Here is a 17733-nt window from a genome sequence, read left to right on the forward strand (position 1 = left end):
ATTGCCCAATGGCACAGATGATAGGGAGGTAAGTGAATTGTATGGTAAGACAGCTCATATACATAAATTAGCATGAGGTATAAAGCTTGCTCAAGTCCAATTCTGCCAAAACCCATCCTTATATTTTTACCTACTTAGAATGGCAATTTTGTTTTTTGCAGGATCAAAAATTTGTATGTATATCCAAACCTTTTAAAAAAAACATTTTTATAGGAGTTTGAATTTTGTTTTCAGCATAATCAAACAAACAGAAACACATAAGAAACAAGTTTCTGCTCAGCTCAGTCAAGAGCTAGTCTAAAATACACTGGGTTAAAGGTATATTTGGTTTCCCTTTAGATATAAATTGTTGAAGTATAACTTTTTTGCCAAAAACATTTTTTTGAAAAAACAGCATAGGCTATACGTGAAGCACAAATCCTAACCATACTGTAAAATTTACACTCTCCTATATCAACATCTAAGCCCTTTATTAAACAAAATGAATTGTTTTGGGGGTTACTTACAGAGTTTTTGAATGTCAGCTGATGGAACCAATCTCTTTTTAAAATCTAAACCATGTCTCATGGGTTAATTAACAAAGTGGACCATGGATATGCAGTGTAACAATTAAAAATCCATTGAGTCTTTGGATTGCTCAAAGTATAAACATGCAATCTTATGGAAAATGGTTGAATTTGCAAAAAAGAATGTTTGCAATATATTATGATGCTGAAGGGATTTGTTCAGCTTTTTTTTTAGACTTTACAAAACAATGTTTTTTCCTAGGCCTAACAACATATATTAATGAGGTTTTCATCATCTGTGTGACAGCCATAATCTAGGATTCCCAGTACTTTATTAATAATAATTTTTAAAAAAACAGACTTATTGTGTTTACAGCATTTTGTGTCTCTATAGCTGTGTAAACTCCAGTAGAATATGAACCTCTGATGATATTATGTCAAGTTCTTTAGAGCTTGCAAAAAAATAAACAGAAAAGGGCCTCAGTTGAATGAGAAAATTTAGTTACCTTCTGTTCATTCAGTTCAGTCCTAACAACAAAAAGATGTATTTTTTTTAAAATGTCACAAACCTGTGATTATACATTGCAAAGAAAGAAAACTGATCCTTGCCTATGGAATTTTTGTTTAAAAGTTCCAACCTCTTGTTAACACTGTTAGCCATCACACAACATGTGCCATTTGGCAATTTGTCTCCTAGGGTATTCACAGATTTCTTTCCAGTGTTCTCCGGCCGTTCCTTCTGCAGAAGCCCCCAAGGTTAACCGGCCAATGATTTCATTCCGGGATCCCCTATCTGAATCCAAAACCAAGAATTCAATGCTGATCTCTTCGAGACCCTCACAAGGAATGTCGAAGACAAAGAGTTCATTGAACACTGCATTGGGGGTGCACTTCTTGACATGGGTTTTCTTTTTGGAGATCCTTTTCTTGGCATGATAGAGGTTCACTTTGACATAGGGGTCTGAAAAGACAACCAAAATCCAACCAATGTTATATCATTTAAGAATTAAATCCAAATGCCTGGATTTTCTTGCCATCCTCTGCACTCAGATTTTCACCAGATTTGCTTCTCTAAAAGTTATTCCTGAGCAGGAGAAAAATATGAATCAAGCTAGCACTGATTGATAAGAGAAAGTCTTGTCCACAGGGAATACGCTCCATGACATCAAAAATAGTGGGTTGGGTACTTGCATGCCACCTGACCCCCTGTTACTGCATTTACCACAAGGGAGAGGGGAAGGAGTAAGGTGGCACGGAGGTTGGTGCAGTTCAGAGGCAGAGCCAATCGGGTGCTGCTACCACTGTGCTCCCACTCTACTGACCTTCCAGGCCCCTGGCCCTTTTCCCTCTCTCCCCAATAAACACAGCAATGCCACTGGCAGGAGGCCAGGTGGTCCCTAGCTGGCATGATCTCTGTGCACATCACAGTCTCTTTATGAAACTTCACTTTCAGTGATTTGAGAGTTGAAACTAGGGGTGGGCATTAGCACCCAGTTCCACTCCACGAGTAGAATGCATTCATTCAACAATATAGAGATGGGGGGGAAAACCACCTCCAGAATGGATCACACAACCCAGAATGGGTCTCATAAGTGACTCCATAGTCACCCCCTTGCCTCTCTCTGGGACTGTTGGTGACTGGAAAATACTGAATTCAAATCCTTCCCCAACTCTGCATATGTCAGTCTCTGATTTTGTAGAGAAGCAACCATATGAAGGAATGGTTGAATGAATCTCAGCACATCTTCCAAGGCTTCCAAGGTAAGGAGGGGTAAACAAATATGCCCCCTCCTTGTAGTTCCAGTTTAGCCCAGAACCTGCTAAAAAGCAGTGGCCACTGACTCTGTTCCACAAATGTTTCTGCCTCAGTCAAAAGCTGTGGTTTCAGCCTAGATTTTAATGGGAGTAGAATTTTCTTCCATCCCTGGTCATAAAGAACCCTGGCTGAGGCGACTAAAATTAGATGATCTCCTGACTAACCATGACAAGGGAGTCATGTTGAAAGATCAGGAGGAAAGGTTGCAGCATCTGGGCCTTTTATGTTTAGAGAGGGATATAAAATTATGCATGGTGGATCCAGAAAATATTTTCCCACTGTCTCGCAAGGGTGTAGTTGTCTGGTGCTTTGGGGGGTCTTAGACTCCAGCAGGGTCCCTATCTCGCCAGCATCCTATGAGCCAGTCAGCATGAAAGAGGAGTGTGTTAGACACTGAGAAGAGCCTTCTAACATGCTTCCTCGACCTTTCCTGCTGATTGGAGCCAATCAGAGTGAATGGAAGTGAGTCAAACACTGAGAAGACTCTTCTCAGTAGCCAACACTCTACCCTTTCATGCTTATTGGCTCCTAGGGATGTCTGTTGTTGTGGGAGAACACAGTAAGAAGAATCTCATTCGCAACCCAGCAGCAAAAAAAGAGAGAGGAGGCATGGCTGTGACTATCATGGGACCCTGCAGTTCTGAATTTGCCGTTACACGACTGCTCCCTCATAACACTAGAACTCATGGGCATCCAATGAAGCTGAATGTTGGAAGATTCAGGACAAATAAAGGACTTCTTCACATAGCACATAAATGTGGAATTCACTCCCACAAGAAGTAGTGTTGGCCACCAACTTTGATGGCTTTAAAAGAGGTATTAGACAAATCCATGGAGGATAAGGCAATCAATGGTTACTAGCCACAATGGCTATGTTCTCCCTCCATTGTCAGAGGCAGTATGTCCCAGAATATCAGTTCCTAGGAATCGTGAATAGGTAGGATGCTGTTGTGATGAGGTCCTGCTTGCGGGCTTCCCATGGGCATCTGGTTGGCCGCTGTGAGAACAGGATGCTGGACTTACCCAGCAGGCTCTTATGTTTGTATTTTCCTATTTAATTTTACCAGGGCAGCTATGAAATAAAGTTTGTGTTTTTCTAGTGACCATGTATCAGAGTTGATAAATTCACTTCTAGTTATCTTAGGTTGATTTAATCTTACAACATGGTCTCATCTCTTTTTTAATATCATTTATTGTGACTCTGTGTTGTGATGGCCTATGGCCAAAACCAATGAAAAATGAACTAAAACAGAAACTTTATGTACACTCAAGCTACTAATGGCTGCTTCCCTATGGCTCTGTCCCAGAGGTAGCCGAAGGCGTACTCTCCAGATATTGTTGGACTACAACTCCCATGGTGCCTGATCATTGTCCATCAGCATCTGAAGGGCACCATGTTGTCTATCCCTGCTCTCTTCAGTGTCACCTTTATAATGTTAGGACATTAGGATAGGAAAAATAGCTTATGAGTCAGTGATATGGCACTTTCATTGCTAATATGGCCTGGTACAATGGTGGCACAAGAACATAAGAACAGCCTGTTGGATGCAGAGCTTGGAAACGTTAGTTTTTTGAACTACAACTCCCATCAGCCCCAGCCAGCATGGCCACTGGATTGGGCTGATGGGAGCTGTAGTTCAAAAAAGTAACTTTCCCAAGCTCTGGATGCAGCCAAATGCCCATCTAGTCCAGCATCCTGTTCTCACAGTGGCCAACCAGAAGCCTATGGAGAACCCACAAGCAGGACCTAGCACAACAGCACTCTCCCCATTTTCAATTCCCTGCAACTGGTATTCAGACAGATACTGCCTCCAAAAGTGGAGGTAGAATATAGCCATCCTATCCTCCATGAATGTGGCCAATCCGCTTTTAAATCCATCCAAATTGGTGGCCAACACTACACATCTTGTTGGAGTGAATCCCATACTTTAGCTATGTACTGTGTGAAGAAGTACTTTTTTTTGTCTGTCCTGAGTTTCCCAACATTCAGCTTCATTGGCTGGCCCAGAGTTCTTGCACTATGAGAGAGGGAGATGAACTTCTCCCCATCCACTTTCTGGATTGGTGCCAGAGTCCCAAGACAGAGGGTTGTAGGGCTACATTTGACACCTCCCTCAAGCCTCAGGTTTCCCAACCCTGGTCTGCTTGCTAAATTCCAGCATCACTCTACACACTTCTTGGTTCAGGCTCTTAAATCTCTGACAGTGTTAATTATAAATCCTGGTATATGACTGTAATAATGTGACATTTTGAAATTACCTGATAATCCTGAAACATCAGTTTTGGATAGGTGTCTGGCCTTTAAAACAACCACAGTGAGAGTATTTGTTGTGGACTGGTAACATAGAGAAATCAGCAGCTCTCCACGCCCAGAGGACTTCTGGAAAATTAGAAAGATAATTCTTCATGCAACATTTTGGATCATAAATTATTTCAATCCCCTTTCCATTAAATTTGCTTCAGTGGCATATCCAGATTCCGGTATCCCAGTTTGCAAAATGCATTGTATTATCACTTTAAAAATGTAGCACCATTGCAAACAGGGTCAGAATATGTAAGGTATTTTGGATATTCCTGCACAATCAACACAAAAGGGCTTCCTGATCTTGAGAAAGTTGCATGTAAGTGTTATTGAAACCAGTAGGACTTCACTTAGTCATACTCACCTGTCCCATTTATTTCAATGGGTTTTAGGCATGGCACACTTTATCTAGGTTACTAGGTCAAGCACATAAGAAACCAGTGTCACAGCACCATGGAAACACCAGGAGATTTTGAAAAAAAAAATATTATTTAAAGCAGAGCTGAGCAATTTTCAACAGGTTGACACTAATTATTCATTTCTCCCCATCAAGTTCAACACTGAATGCCTTCCAGATATTTTACATCATCTCTAGCCCACCATACATTGGAAATCACATTAGGTAGAAAATACACCCCCAAAAACGATTAGTATGATTTTCCCCCCTTGACACTGGATGATGGGTACAGAAAGGAATGTTCATATGTCGGAGGAGGAGGACTTCATTCCTTTCTTTTTTTACATTTTGAACAGCATCACCTCCACCTGCTACCCTAAAGGAAGATAATTTTCAAACTGTCCCAAGCAGGAGTGGAGTGGGAAGTGCTCTCTGTAATTCCCCGTCCCTGCCTCCCCCACCACAAAATTGATGTGTATGCAGATCTGCTACTCAATAGGCAACTCAAGACTGTGACTGGTATATATTTGTGAGTTTAAAATATATGGAATGAAGCTTTTGGCCAGGCAGTCCATCAAATTGTTTTCACAAATAATATCTGACAATTTAGCATTTCAATGGACTGATGAAAATATTAGGTACAAATCAGATCCCCCAAAAACGATATAGTCATCTTGCTAGAGCAGAATATATAAGCAAGAAAATAGAAACCAAACAAGCTTCAACACTCCAGGTCACAAATGGGGGCTTGCTGCATTAAAAACCATAAAACATTTCAGATGGAAATATTGCTTGGTACACACTGAAGCAATTTGATTTGATGCTTGATCTTTTGAAAGCAATTACCAAAAAGTCAATACACAGGCAGGTCCTCAGAAAGGGCTATTGGTTGCCCAGGCTTTGACACATCTATTAGGTTTGAGATTTTTTAAAAAAATGTTCTTCCACTTAAGCTGAAGTTACTTTGAAGCCAATTTGCAGCCATATAGTAAATACACTGACTTGGAAGTAAGCCCCATTGATTTTGGTGTGACTTAACATCCAAGTAAAATGTTCAGGATTGGTGCCAGAACCGCTGATGTTCAAAAGCACCAGTGTCTGAATCCCAAAATATGTTTTCCCTGATAACCACACTGAGATGTAATTGACTAGTGGTAGCTTCAACTAAATCCATTGAGGATGATGATATTAGCTGTACAAGCATTATGAGTTGGCAACCTGTGGCCCAAGAGCTGGAGGTGGCCCTTGGACTAATTTCATTTGGGGCAGGTCAGTCCAGAGGGAGAAAAGGAAGGTGTGTAGGGGAGGGAAGCCAAAATGAATGGAGCATTGGAAAGAGAAGAGTCAAATTGGGGTGTGCAGGAGATTTGGACAAATCCTGAGCCAAAGTTGGGTGCTTTGAAGAGATTCTGGCAATGGTGGCTGGTAGCTCCATGTCAGTGGGGCAGTGGAATCCACTCTGGGTTCTAGTCCAAACTCCTGGAAAGTTCAGGTTAAAACCTGGAGCAGATTCCACTTCTCCACTAACATGGAGCCACCAGTCTCCACTGGATTCTGGGCTTCTCTGAAGCAAACTGAGATGTATATGAAGTACCCTGAATCAAAGAGGAGACAATCTGAAGTGTTTTGTGGTGCCTCTATGATTCAGATACACACACACACACAAACACACACAAAATGCTGCTGACAACATTGCCTGCTAAAAGAAAAACTGATGTCTCTAAGGGAGCAATCCAAACCCAAGAGCCACTGGGATGAGTGAATTAGGATCTGGTGGATCTCTAGCTTAGTTGGCTGAAACCCCAACCTTGGCTCAGCTGGAGATATGTTGATGTAAGTTCATCATTCCAGCTTAGATTGGACTCAGCTGGATCAGCCACAACAAGCTCAGCCGAGGCTAGCTACGTCCCCCAAAAGGAGTGTTCTGTGAGAGCCAGTGTGGCATAGTGGTTAGAGTGTTGGACTACAACCTGGGAGACCAGGGTTCAAATCCCCACACAGCCATGAAGCTCATGGGCCAGTCAGCCTCAGAGGAAGGCAATGGTAAACCCCCTCTGAATACCGCTTACCAGGAAAACCCGATTCGTAGGGTCACCATAAGTCGGAATCGACTTGAAGGCAATCCATTTCCATTTTGTGGGCATGAGGAGGACAGGGTCAGGGAAGTACTTACACTGGATCCTAAATCCATTCAGCTCAGACAGGTGACCTGGCAACATGGCAGAAATGACACCGGAAAAATGGTAATGTAAGGCAAACCCTATTTTCAAGGCTTGTTTTACCTCTTCTGGGTTGGGACCGGCTTGCCCAGCTCTAGCATACTTCATGCCCAGAGCTTGGAAAAGTTACTTTTTTGAACTACAACTCCCATCAGCCCCAGCCAGCATGGCCACTGGATTGGGCTGATGGGAGTTGTAGTTCAAAAAAGTAACTTTTCCAAGCTCTGTTCATGCCTGCTTAACTGAAGCCAGTGTGAATTATGCTGGCTTCCTGTAGTTAGGATTGCTCCCAAAGTTTACCATGTAAGGAAAATGCCAGGGTGGGGGTGAGGAATAGCAAAGACCAATGTGAAGAGAGATAATCAAGGGGAAGGATTTTATCTAAAAAGTGAATTAATCTTCACCACTAACTGCAAAGATGCCTAGCACAAAATCCTTTGGATCTATTTGTCCAAAATTTGGCAGGTTTCTTACCAGGGACACATCTCACATCTGCTATTTTCAGACCAATTGCCCATGAAACACTATGGGAGATACAGTGATTCCTTTTTTTACCCACCCCAAAACTGTAAATGCTGCTGGGGAAATCTCTGTAGATATACTTCCGGAATTTGGCAAGATTTATCACCTCAGAAGGAGCAAACATGCCTGCAAATTTCATCAATTCTGCCAAAATTAAAGAATTATACCATTAAAAAAAATCCTCAAAATAATACTTTAAAGTTTCCCAGCAGGGGAAAAAAACACTCTAAACATGCCTGCCCATAATTTGGCAGGATTTATTCACTCCGGAGAGGCTACTATGCCTGCAAATTTCATCTGCTTATGTGTTTTACAAACTATCAGTTTAGACCCCTGAGAAGAGTTCTCTGTCCCTCCTTCAGAAGCCTACTGGGTGGGAAGGAAGAGGGAGGAAGGAGAGGTGTAGGAGAGAGAGAGAGAGAGAGAGAGATTAGGGAGTGGCAGAAACAGGGAGAACAGAGTTCGTTGCTTGTGGAGCATAGCCACTGTAATACCTGCAATACTCATAGCCACAAAAATCAATGGCGTTTTGCCACTGAGTCCATTGAGCTGTAGCTTAAACCTTTACAGCCCACCACTTGGTTAAGTATTTGGATTTAAGCCACTTTTTCTACAGCTATGAAGGCAATGCAACCATACTGACCTTTGTCCAAGTACTTCAGATTAGTTTAGTTTGCTTGAACTGCTGGATTGTAATATTTAAATCACCCAGCTCTGGGTGGTATTAATAGCTGGAGTTGCTGAATCCATGAATCATTTGATCCAACACATCTTAGATTACAGGTTTAGGATTGATTCACATCTCTATGTTGTCATTGTAGTAGCAAGTTATAGCCAGCATCACTAGCATTTTTATTTCACCCAAGATCAATCACACTGCTTTGCCATTGAGGGGATTTTCTTATTTGCCTGAGAGGCAAGTAATCAAATGATGGGGAAGATTAAAAGCAACATTGTGTTAACCAGACCTGGGTTCTAGTTTTGTTGTGAACCATTTAAGGTATGACATAGTGCTATGAGTTGTATTGTGTACTGGCTTCAGTTACAAACCAAGTCTACACTGTTAGAAAAAGGAAGGATCTTGAGTACCATACCAAGCTGCAGATGGTGTGTGTGTGCCATTTTCAACTGCCCTATTTAAAAAAAAATGCAGGGAGGAAGGGAGAGAGAGAATTACAATAGATTCTAAACCTGAAGGTGGAAGTGGTCCAGTCCAGTCCACAACTTCTAGAATAGGAGTGGCTAATTTGGTGCCCTCTTGATGTGGTTGGACTCCCAGCTCCCATCAGGGCAGGGCCAGTAGTCAGGGATGGTGGAAGCTAGAGTCTAATGATATCTGGGGGGCTACAGGGCTGCCCTTTTGCTACCGGGCCAAGTTCAAGGTTCTAGTTTTGGTGTACAAAGCCCTATACAGCTTGGGACCAGGATACCTGAAAGACCGTCTTACCCTTGATATACCCAGTCAATCACTGCGCTCTGCAGGTAAAGGCCTCCTGCAGATACCATCTCATCAGCAGGTCTGTTCTGCACAACATAGGAAATGGACCTTTAGTGTGGCGGCACCTACCCTGTGGAATTCCCTCCCCTTAAATATTAGGCAGGCGCCATCTCTGTTATCTTTTTGGCGCCTACTGAAGACCTTCCTCTTTCAACAAGCCTTTTAAGTTGAGACCTATCCCAGTCTGCTTCTGTGTTGGAATTGCTTTTTAATATGTTTTCAAAAAGGGTTTTTTTTAAAAAAAATGTTTTTAAGCTTTTTTAAAAAAAAGATGTCTTGGAAGGTTTTAAAAATGTTTTCAAAGATGTTTTGTTTTGATGTATTTTAAAGTCTGTTTTTACAATGTTTTAAAGTGTTTTTAGTGCTTTTGTTTGCCACCCTGGGCTCCTGTTGGGAGGGCAGGATATAAATCAAATAATAAATAAATGATAATAAATGAGTGAATAAATAAATGGGTTAGCTATGGCTTCTTGAGACTCTAGAGCAGGGCTTCCCAAAATATGGACCATGGACCATCAGTAGTCCACAAGCTTCATTCAGGTGGGCTGTGGCATGTCTGCGGGTTTGTGGTTAAGGATGGGAGGTGACACACCAATCACATTAAATATATTGAATTTTAATTGTATTTGTATTGCTTCTTTTATTTATTTTGTATTTTACTGTACTGAAATTTGAATTCTATGGAATACAAATTGTCATACAATTCATACTGAATTCAAATAATTATACAATAAAATACGAAATATAAGATTAGAGCCATGCTGGTCATTGACCATAACAATAAAGATTATTATTATTATTAAATATAAGAGTAAATGTAAAAATCAATTTACAATTAAAAATCACACAGCCTCTAGCACCTCACATTACAGGCAGAAAAATCATTAAGTGGTCCGCCAAGACCCTCAGGAATCTTCAAGTAGTCCTTGTGGGAAAATGTTTGGGAACCACTGCTCTAGAGCGCTTCATTCCCACCTTATCCAAAAACTTCAACATAGCTGCTTGTGACTGTTGTATCAGTTTTAACATTCTAGTTCTGCTTTCATTTATGCACAAGTGGGACCTGCAACACAAAGCTGTGCTACTTCGACTTCATAAGGATCTGAACTCAGAGAATTCAGTGCCCTGTTGGTATATGGGTTGTGGAAATCCCACTGATATCAATGAAGTTGAGTTGAGGATCCCACACCAAGTAGCTGCATAAGACCCACTGAAAAGAGTGGGAGTCTTCATAAAATCATAGGATAGTAGGGTTGGAAGGGGCCTACAAGGCCATCGAGTCCAACCCCCTGCTCAATGCAGGAATCCAAATCAAAGCATTCCCAACAGATGGCTGTCCAGCTGCCTCTTGAATGCCTCCAGTGTCAGAGAGTTCACCGCATCACAGGTACTGTTCCCTGGAAAGCTGAATGGTCTCTATAGTATTGCTATACTATTGGCTGTACCCAGAGCTTGGAAAAGCTACTGTTTTGAACTACAACTCCCATCAGCCCACTCCAGTCGCCATGCTGGCTGGGGCTGATGGGAGTTGTCATTTTAAAAAGTAACTTTTCCAAGCTCTGGCTGTACCCCTGAAACCTGTCACTTCATGGAATCCGGAGGAGCACTTTAACAGTTTTTTCACCTTGAGGATTTACAAATGTAAATCATGAAATATAGACCTGAGATGGAGCGGAAATAGCTAGTTTAAGAGCTGAACTTACATCTGTTGAGAACTTTAAGGAGAGAGAAGTAAAGGCAGGAGGGATAATTCTGAGTAAAAAACAAAAACAAACAGAACAATGGATGAAACTCCCCTCCCACCTGCTATCTTTCCATTCCCAATCAGCCTCTCCTAAAGCTGCTTTTGGTTTATTTTAATTTTAAATGTCGGGTGCACAATTTACCCCACAGATTATTCCTGCAATGCAGTGGCGGATCAGAGATATATGGGGGGAGGGGCTGTGTCCCTCCAGAGGCTGCTGGACTACAACTCCCATAATCCCTGATTACTGGCCATGCTGGCTTTAGGGGCTGATGCGAGTTTGAGCCCAACAATATGTGTGTGAGGGCACAAGTTCCCCGTCCCTGGTGTAACACCTTGGTTTGTGAACATGTAATTTTCACTCTTGTATATTTGCCACTCCTGCAATTGCAGTGTGAACCTACTTCGGTACAGTTGGTAAATCTTATTCCAACTTTTTTTCCCATGGTTTGCACAAGATATTGGTGATACTGTTCTAGAACTGGGGGAGAGGGGGCTGGAGCTGCATTGCTTAAAATATTTGCTGTTTAGTAGCCACAGTCCGAATGGACTCCTGTCCTAACATTTGGGTCAGATCTACAGCAGTCCTATTGACCACAGTCATGTCTACTGCTGTCTTGTGTCTGTGTTTTTAGACTGCTCTGCTATGATAGCAAAGTTGCCAAAGCCTATTCTCCTTTGCAGCAGCAGTAGTAGTTGAAGAAGTAGAAGTAGTAGTAGTTATTGCCAGGTACATAGAACTTTACTGATACAACTGGAGCTATTTCCTTTACAATACACTGTTAATATTTTAAGAACCTGAGCTGGTATAAATGGAAAGGGGATATTGGTAGGCATCCTTTAATCTTGCTGAGATTCTCTAGTTTATTTATATATTCAAGATATATAAATTCTGTTGTCAGAATTTATTTTGTTGTCAGAAATGTATTTTTACATTTTGGCTTAACAAAAGAGGAGCTTTTATGTGCTGACACAGAACAGGTGAAAGAAATTAATAACACAAAATATCATTCAAGATCAATTACCCTAACATTCTTTTTGATGATTTCCTTGTTCATCAGCATCCTTCCCTCAGTCAACTCGATTCCTGACAGAGGAAAGAGGACTTCTCCAATGATGTCATCTCGGGAAAATCGGTCAAAACTCAGGATCATAAAGTGAAGGCTCAGATCTTGAACTTGAGTATATGGGATCCCATAGAAGGTGAAGGTTTCATCAAAAGCTGGGTCTAATGTTTTTCTCAGTACTCGAGTTTTCACCTTGTGCTTCTTCTCAGGCAATATTGTCATTTTGATGTACGGATCAGAAGTCATTGACTGCTCATCCATGGCTGGCAAGCCACGTGCTTCCTTGATGTTCACCATGAAAGCCTTTTTCTCAAAGTTATACTCAATGGAGAAGAAGAGAGTCCCTAATTTATCTTGCTTCTCTTCAGAAGAAATTAAAGTAGTGGACTTCAAGCTATCAGGAGATATTGAATCTTTCTCTCTCTCAGGAAAGAGCTTTGGAGTAAAGTTCTCAAGATCTGAGGAACTTGGTATTTTAGGGATTGTTTTGGGGAAATTGCCATTCAGATCTCGCTTCTCTAGGTCAAGGTGGAGAGAGGTTTTTGGTACCACTGGCTTGCTCTTGGCTTCCTCCTTGTCCTCTGCACCAAACTTCTTCTTGCTGTTGAGGTTCTCAGGATAAATATCAACACCTTTCAGCACATGGACAAATTTGTAAGGAGGGGTCTTATTTGATTTGGAAGATTTGCGTTGGCAGCAGATCCAAGCAAAGAGGGAGACAGTGAAGACCAACCCAAAGGCACTGAAGATCCCAACTACTGTTGGAATTTCATCTGCAAGTCAAAGCACATGGCAAGAAATACATGAACGGTAGACTTCAGACATCAAAAGCGATAGTTAAGCTAAGTGTTCGAGAGCTGGCTGAGTGGTGAGGCAGAGAGAATGAACTGGTAGATACGCTATGCAACAATAAAGCATATACATTTTGTGCCCCCTACAGGTATGGACATGTACCTGACTGGGGATGTTTGCCATTGCTTTCATGCCTGAGACAATCATAGTGCGGTAGTTATAATTATAATAATTGACATGCTTCTGATCAATTTTGCTGCTGCCCTAGATAAAATTTATGAATTTAGTTGACGTATCTGTAGCTCCCTGTTGTATCCTTCACATTAGTCTTTTCATTCAGTAGACAAAGGAGTACTTGAAATATGTGTTAGTCACATGTGTCACATCTACTTTTTTATTAGCCTTTCGGATTTCTCTTTATGTTCAATAAGCTACATATTTTATGGCTCATGTAGAAAGGAGTAGTGTATGGCATGAAAATGCAAACTTAGTGTCTTAGGATAAATCTTGCTACCAAACTGGTGTTAGTTTCCATGCAACACTGGACATATGCAACCATTTTTTCCTACCATACTTGAACATATTTAAATCCATTGTGCACCTGACAGTCCTTAAGTAATGATTCTATCTAGTTGCAAGGAATACAAGACGATGTTCAAAGTATCAAGAGATGAAGGTATCTAAAACACAACATTTCACTGACGCACATTTTCCGACCACAACAAGTAAATCAATTCCCTGAGAACTTCTTTCCATCACTCATTTGAATCAGCCTACATTCCAAATGGAAACAGGGAAAACAGCATGAAAGCTGCAATGACATCTGGCACATGGATAAAAGAGGGGCATTAGCATTTCATGAGTAAGCAGTGCAGGGCCAAATTAACATCACTAATTGGAAATCCAATTCTGTCCATAAGTAACATTTCTAAGTGAGTCTAAGCACCACAGGCTGGTAGCATCAATCAAGACTATGTTCACATTCTCCAAGCAAAATGGGGGGCTCATGAAATATTAAGGTGATGGCATTGCTTATACATAAAAGTAATTGTGTATTTTATACAAGAGTGCTGGTATTCTAAAAAATATCACTCTCTTTCTGTTTGAGAGAGAGAGAGAGAGAGAGAGAGAGAGAGAGAGAGAGAGAGAGAGAGAGAGAGAGAGAGAACAGCTCCCTTGAAAGGATAAGTGGATCTCTGTCAAAGATGCAGAATGATACTCTTGAACCTTATCTGCAATTTAAATGACAGAGAAGAAACACATTCACGTGAGTTGCACATGCATCCTATCCTTTAACATTAAGACTTTAATTCATTGTGTGGCAAATGAAGAGTCCCACACAAAAGTAAGCAGCTGAAGGGTTAAGTCTGGCATCAGCTCTCACTAGCTACACAGTCACTTTTATAAGACCGCAGCATCTTTTTTCACTCTGTCTGCTTTTGATTAGAGTAGATTTGTAAGGAAGTTACTATATGCAGGGTACAGAAGTGTGTTAGTGCACAGAAAATCTCATTTTGGGCTAGGATTCTGGTTACTGGGTCAGTTCCATCCCTTATGTTTCTGTGGTCCGGGTCACTTTTTCTTTTTCTTTCTTTCTTTCCTTCTCTCTTTTTGTTCATGCAAAACATATGGCTGTTAGACTAGACACAACCCATCAGTAGTGAGGTAATGGCAGTTGCATAAGATGCTTTGGGAAAGAGGCCAGGTTGGATCATTAACTCAGCTGAACAGATTTTAATGGCCAATTGACACATTTGCAAATACTCTTTTGAAGCTCACATACAGAAGGATTGTTTCCAACATCAGGAATGACGGGGCAAATTACAGTCCCAGCCTGTGGTAGGAAAAATGCTGCAGTTTTACACTAATTATCCTCATAAAGTCAGCTATCAGGTGAGCAAGCTATCACAAATGAAATTAGAAACACCCAAGAGGGATGACACAAAAAAAATCATAACTAAATGTGCTGAACAAAAGCTGCTGGCGGGCTTACAATCTGTCTTCCTTGCTGTTTTCACACGGCAAAGTGATTGCTTAGGTATTATAGCAGCTATATAGAAATGGCAGACTGGTTTGAGAATGTGTTATTTCTGAAAACAAGTAGGATATATTACAAGAAGAGTGTCAACTGGAAGGGGGCGCAGCCTAGATTTGTTGCACAAATTTGAACCAATTCAGTTTCAATTAGGACCCAAAGAATTCTACTATGCCAGCATTATTTAAAACTCTTATCACCTTCATTCAGAGGCCAGCAGAACTGATATATATGTCTTACAGTTTACTCTCAATGTCTTGGAAGTACTTTGTCTGTAAATAAGCTGTGCTGCTACCCTGCCACATGGCAATGATAGTTATTGGGACAACATTAATAAAAGTGGTCACTAGCTGACACACCCTCTAAGTAACTGAAAAAGAACAAGTTTACATGCATGAATGTATAAATTTATCTCCAGGTCTAAAAGATAATGAGCTGAAGTTTAAAAGAACTAGTGATGTAGAAAAGTTTTTTTTTAATTGCTTGCCTTGAATATTAGAAGACAGCCAGGGTTTCCTTATGTTTCTGCAAATAATATGATAGTTAAAAGCATTGGGGAATACTTAGCATACACTCTCCTAGCAGCATCACTGATGACAGAAGACAAACAGACAGATACAGAGCTAGAGAGAGCGCCTGTGGATAGATGAGTGGGTGAGTGGATGACTAATCTATTTGAGTAAATATCTATCAGTTCCTCTTCTGAAGGAAGCAGCAATGACAATCATTCTGAGGATATTTGGAATACGAATTTGGAATGAAACACATGACTCATTCTTCATTAAAGAGAAATAACAGCAAATAATATCTTTTTCACTCCAGACGCCCCCCCCCAAAAAAAACCCCACTCCACAACCTGGGAGATATAGAAGGAGCAAGGTGACTGTAAAACTAAGAAAAAGAGTGGGGGAAACTTCTGTAAAATCTCTGCATCATATAAAGGATGCTTTTAAGGAGAGGGGACTGAGGCTGCTCATATGCACAGCCTCAGCTCCCAGTGCCAGCCTTCCCCCAGGAGTACGAAATGGCACAGCCACATAATTGCCTTTCCAAAGCACCTGAGTGAAATCAAATTAACCAAGCCTTGGAGACTGGGTTTTAAGAAGATGCTTACCAAATTCTTCTCGGCTGGCTGTAATCGGAGCCATGTTGTTTGCTGCGCGCTCTGTCCAAGGTGCTGAAAATGCGCTTCCTTCCCCCCCCCCCAAGCTTCTCACAGAGGCGGAGAGAGAGAGAGACAAAACACACACACACACACAACCGAGGGAGTCTTGTTTTCCAACGTGATAAAAACAGAAGCCTGAAAGATCGGGAAGGTTTTAGAAAGAGGAGGAGGTAGAGAGAGGAATGGGTGGGGGTAAGGGGAGGGAGGGTCTAGTTCAGTCCTCCCCTCCTGCACAGTGATTCGTGAGCCCTTGTCCTGTGGTTCGGATCTTCTGACTAACTGAGCTCTGAGACTGAAGACGTGGTTGAAACCCAAATTGACGCAATCCTGACGCTACAGGACTGAAATCAGTCCCTCCTCCCCCCCCCCGCCGCTTTCCCCACACTCTTGGGAATCCAGCACACATCCATCAATTATTTTAACGGCTGTGCTGCAGGAGATTAGCTCACGTTCTCAGTCGGACCACCGATAGCAATGCTAATTTCTAGGGCCAAATCTTCCAGCGTTTTAAAAGACACAGCCTGGCTGGGTTTGTTGTTTCTTTTAAAAAAAAAAAAAATTATGAGTGTTGTATCCATGTTTGCTGTGACGATGCACTAAGCGGAGAGGGTGAAAGTCCTAGAGGCGAATGACCCAGATACATACCTCTCTCTTTCTTCTTTTCTTTTCCTTTTTATTTCCCCTCTGAGATGAAACGCTTGTTTTGACTGAATTACCAAATAGTTTGTGTCCCCATTGGGGATTGCAAGAAGTGGAAGGTCTGTGTTACTGGGAGTTAACTGGAATATCTGTGTCGGAAGGCAGAGCTGGGGTCCCAATCCCGGGGAGCTGGATCCCGGAGAGTTGGGAGAAGAGTATTCGGATGGATGGCAGAGGGAAGGGCGAGGAACTTCCCCCCTTTGGAGCGAAGACGAAACAGAGGAACTGCCAGTGATAAGGTCGCTTAGCAACGGGGAGCCTGAGCCCTCCCTGGACATTCTCACGCCTCCCCCTCTTTCAGGCTCAGAGCAAGAGGGGGAAGAGGGAGGGCTGCTCACAGCCGAAAAGCGGGGAGGGGCAGTTTACCATCAGCCCCTCCCCTATCCCCCATCCTGGAATCGGAAACTTCAGAAGAGGAGGGGGTGATGCTTCCCCCCTCACCGCGCACACGCAGACAGCTGAAAAGACAGGAGAGAAGGGGGGGAAGGCGGGCAGTACCTGAGGGGCAGTTAAGGAGGAGCGAAAGATTGCGCGCCCGTTTGGCCCCTTCTTAAAGAACAGGCGGGAAGAAGTCCCTTGCTCTGTCAACTTTCTCCCAATGCCACAGGACCTGTATCCCTGTATTGCTTCATGAGAAAACGCAGTCTTTGTTTGGACATTACCCTAATAAAACACGAATTAACTACAGCCGTTGGTCTGGTTCCTGAGTCACATCCTGGGCCTGACAATCTGTATTTTTGCCTTCTGACAGACTATATCTTGATTCTGTTGGATCTAGCCAGTCACTCTCTTCCCCCCCCCCACAACTTTTTTCTAACATATTTTATTTAATTTTTAAAAACCATATATTTGATTCACGTTAAAGTTACTACCAAATGTTCTACTTCAAAGACACACACAAAACTGTGAAACTCTGAATTACCCAGAGTTACCAAATGGTATTTCTCCTCAATGGGCATGGCCAACCCATT

General features: G+C 41.9%; 1 protein-coding gene across 1 annotated transcript; it reads right to left on the bottom strand.

The window, feature by feature from the left end:
* Positions 1–1159: 1159 nt before the first annotated feature.
* Positions 1160–16046, bottom strand: SYT4 (synaptotagmin 4). The gene is made up of 4 exons (XM_061607403.1): positions 16015–16046; positions 12030–12792; positions 4582–4702; positions 1160–1467 (listed from the first exon to the last, which is right to left on the bottom strand). The coding sequence occupies exons 1-4, from the start codon at positions 16044–16046 to the stop codon at positions 1160–1162; spliced, it is 1224 nt and encodes a 407-aa protein (XP_061463387.1).
* Positions 16047–17733: the final 1687 nt, after the last annotated feature.

Source organism: Rhineura floridana, chromosome 1 (assembly GCF_030035675.1).
Source record: "Rhineura floridana isolate rRhiFlo1 chromosome 1, rRhiFlo1.hap2, whole genome shotgun sequence".
Lineage (NCBI taxonomy): Eukaryota > Metazoa > Chordata > Lepidosauria > Squamata > Rhineuridae > Rhineura > Rhineura floridana.

Coding starts and splice junctions, on each gene's coding strand:
- SYT4 (XM_061607403.1), bottom strand. CDS start 16,046: ATGGCTCCGATTACAGCCAGCCGAGAAGAATT. Junction 12,793..16,014: donor ACAGCCAGCCGAGAAGAATT/TGGTAAGCATCT, acceptor GTTGGTCTTCAC/TGTCTCCCTCTTTGCTTGGA. Junction 4,703..12,029: donor TCATCAAAAAGAATGTTAGG/GTAATTGATCTT, acceptor CTAATTTTCCAG/AAGTCCTCTGGGCGTGGAGA.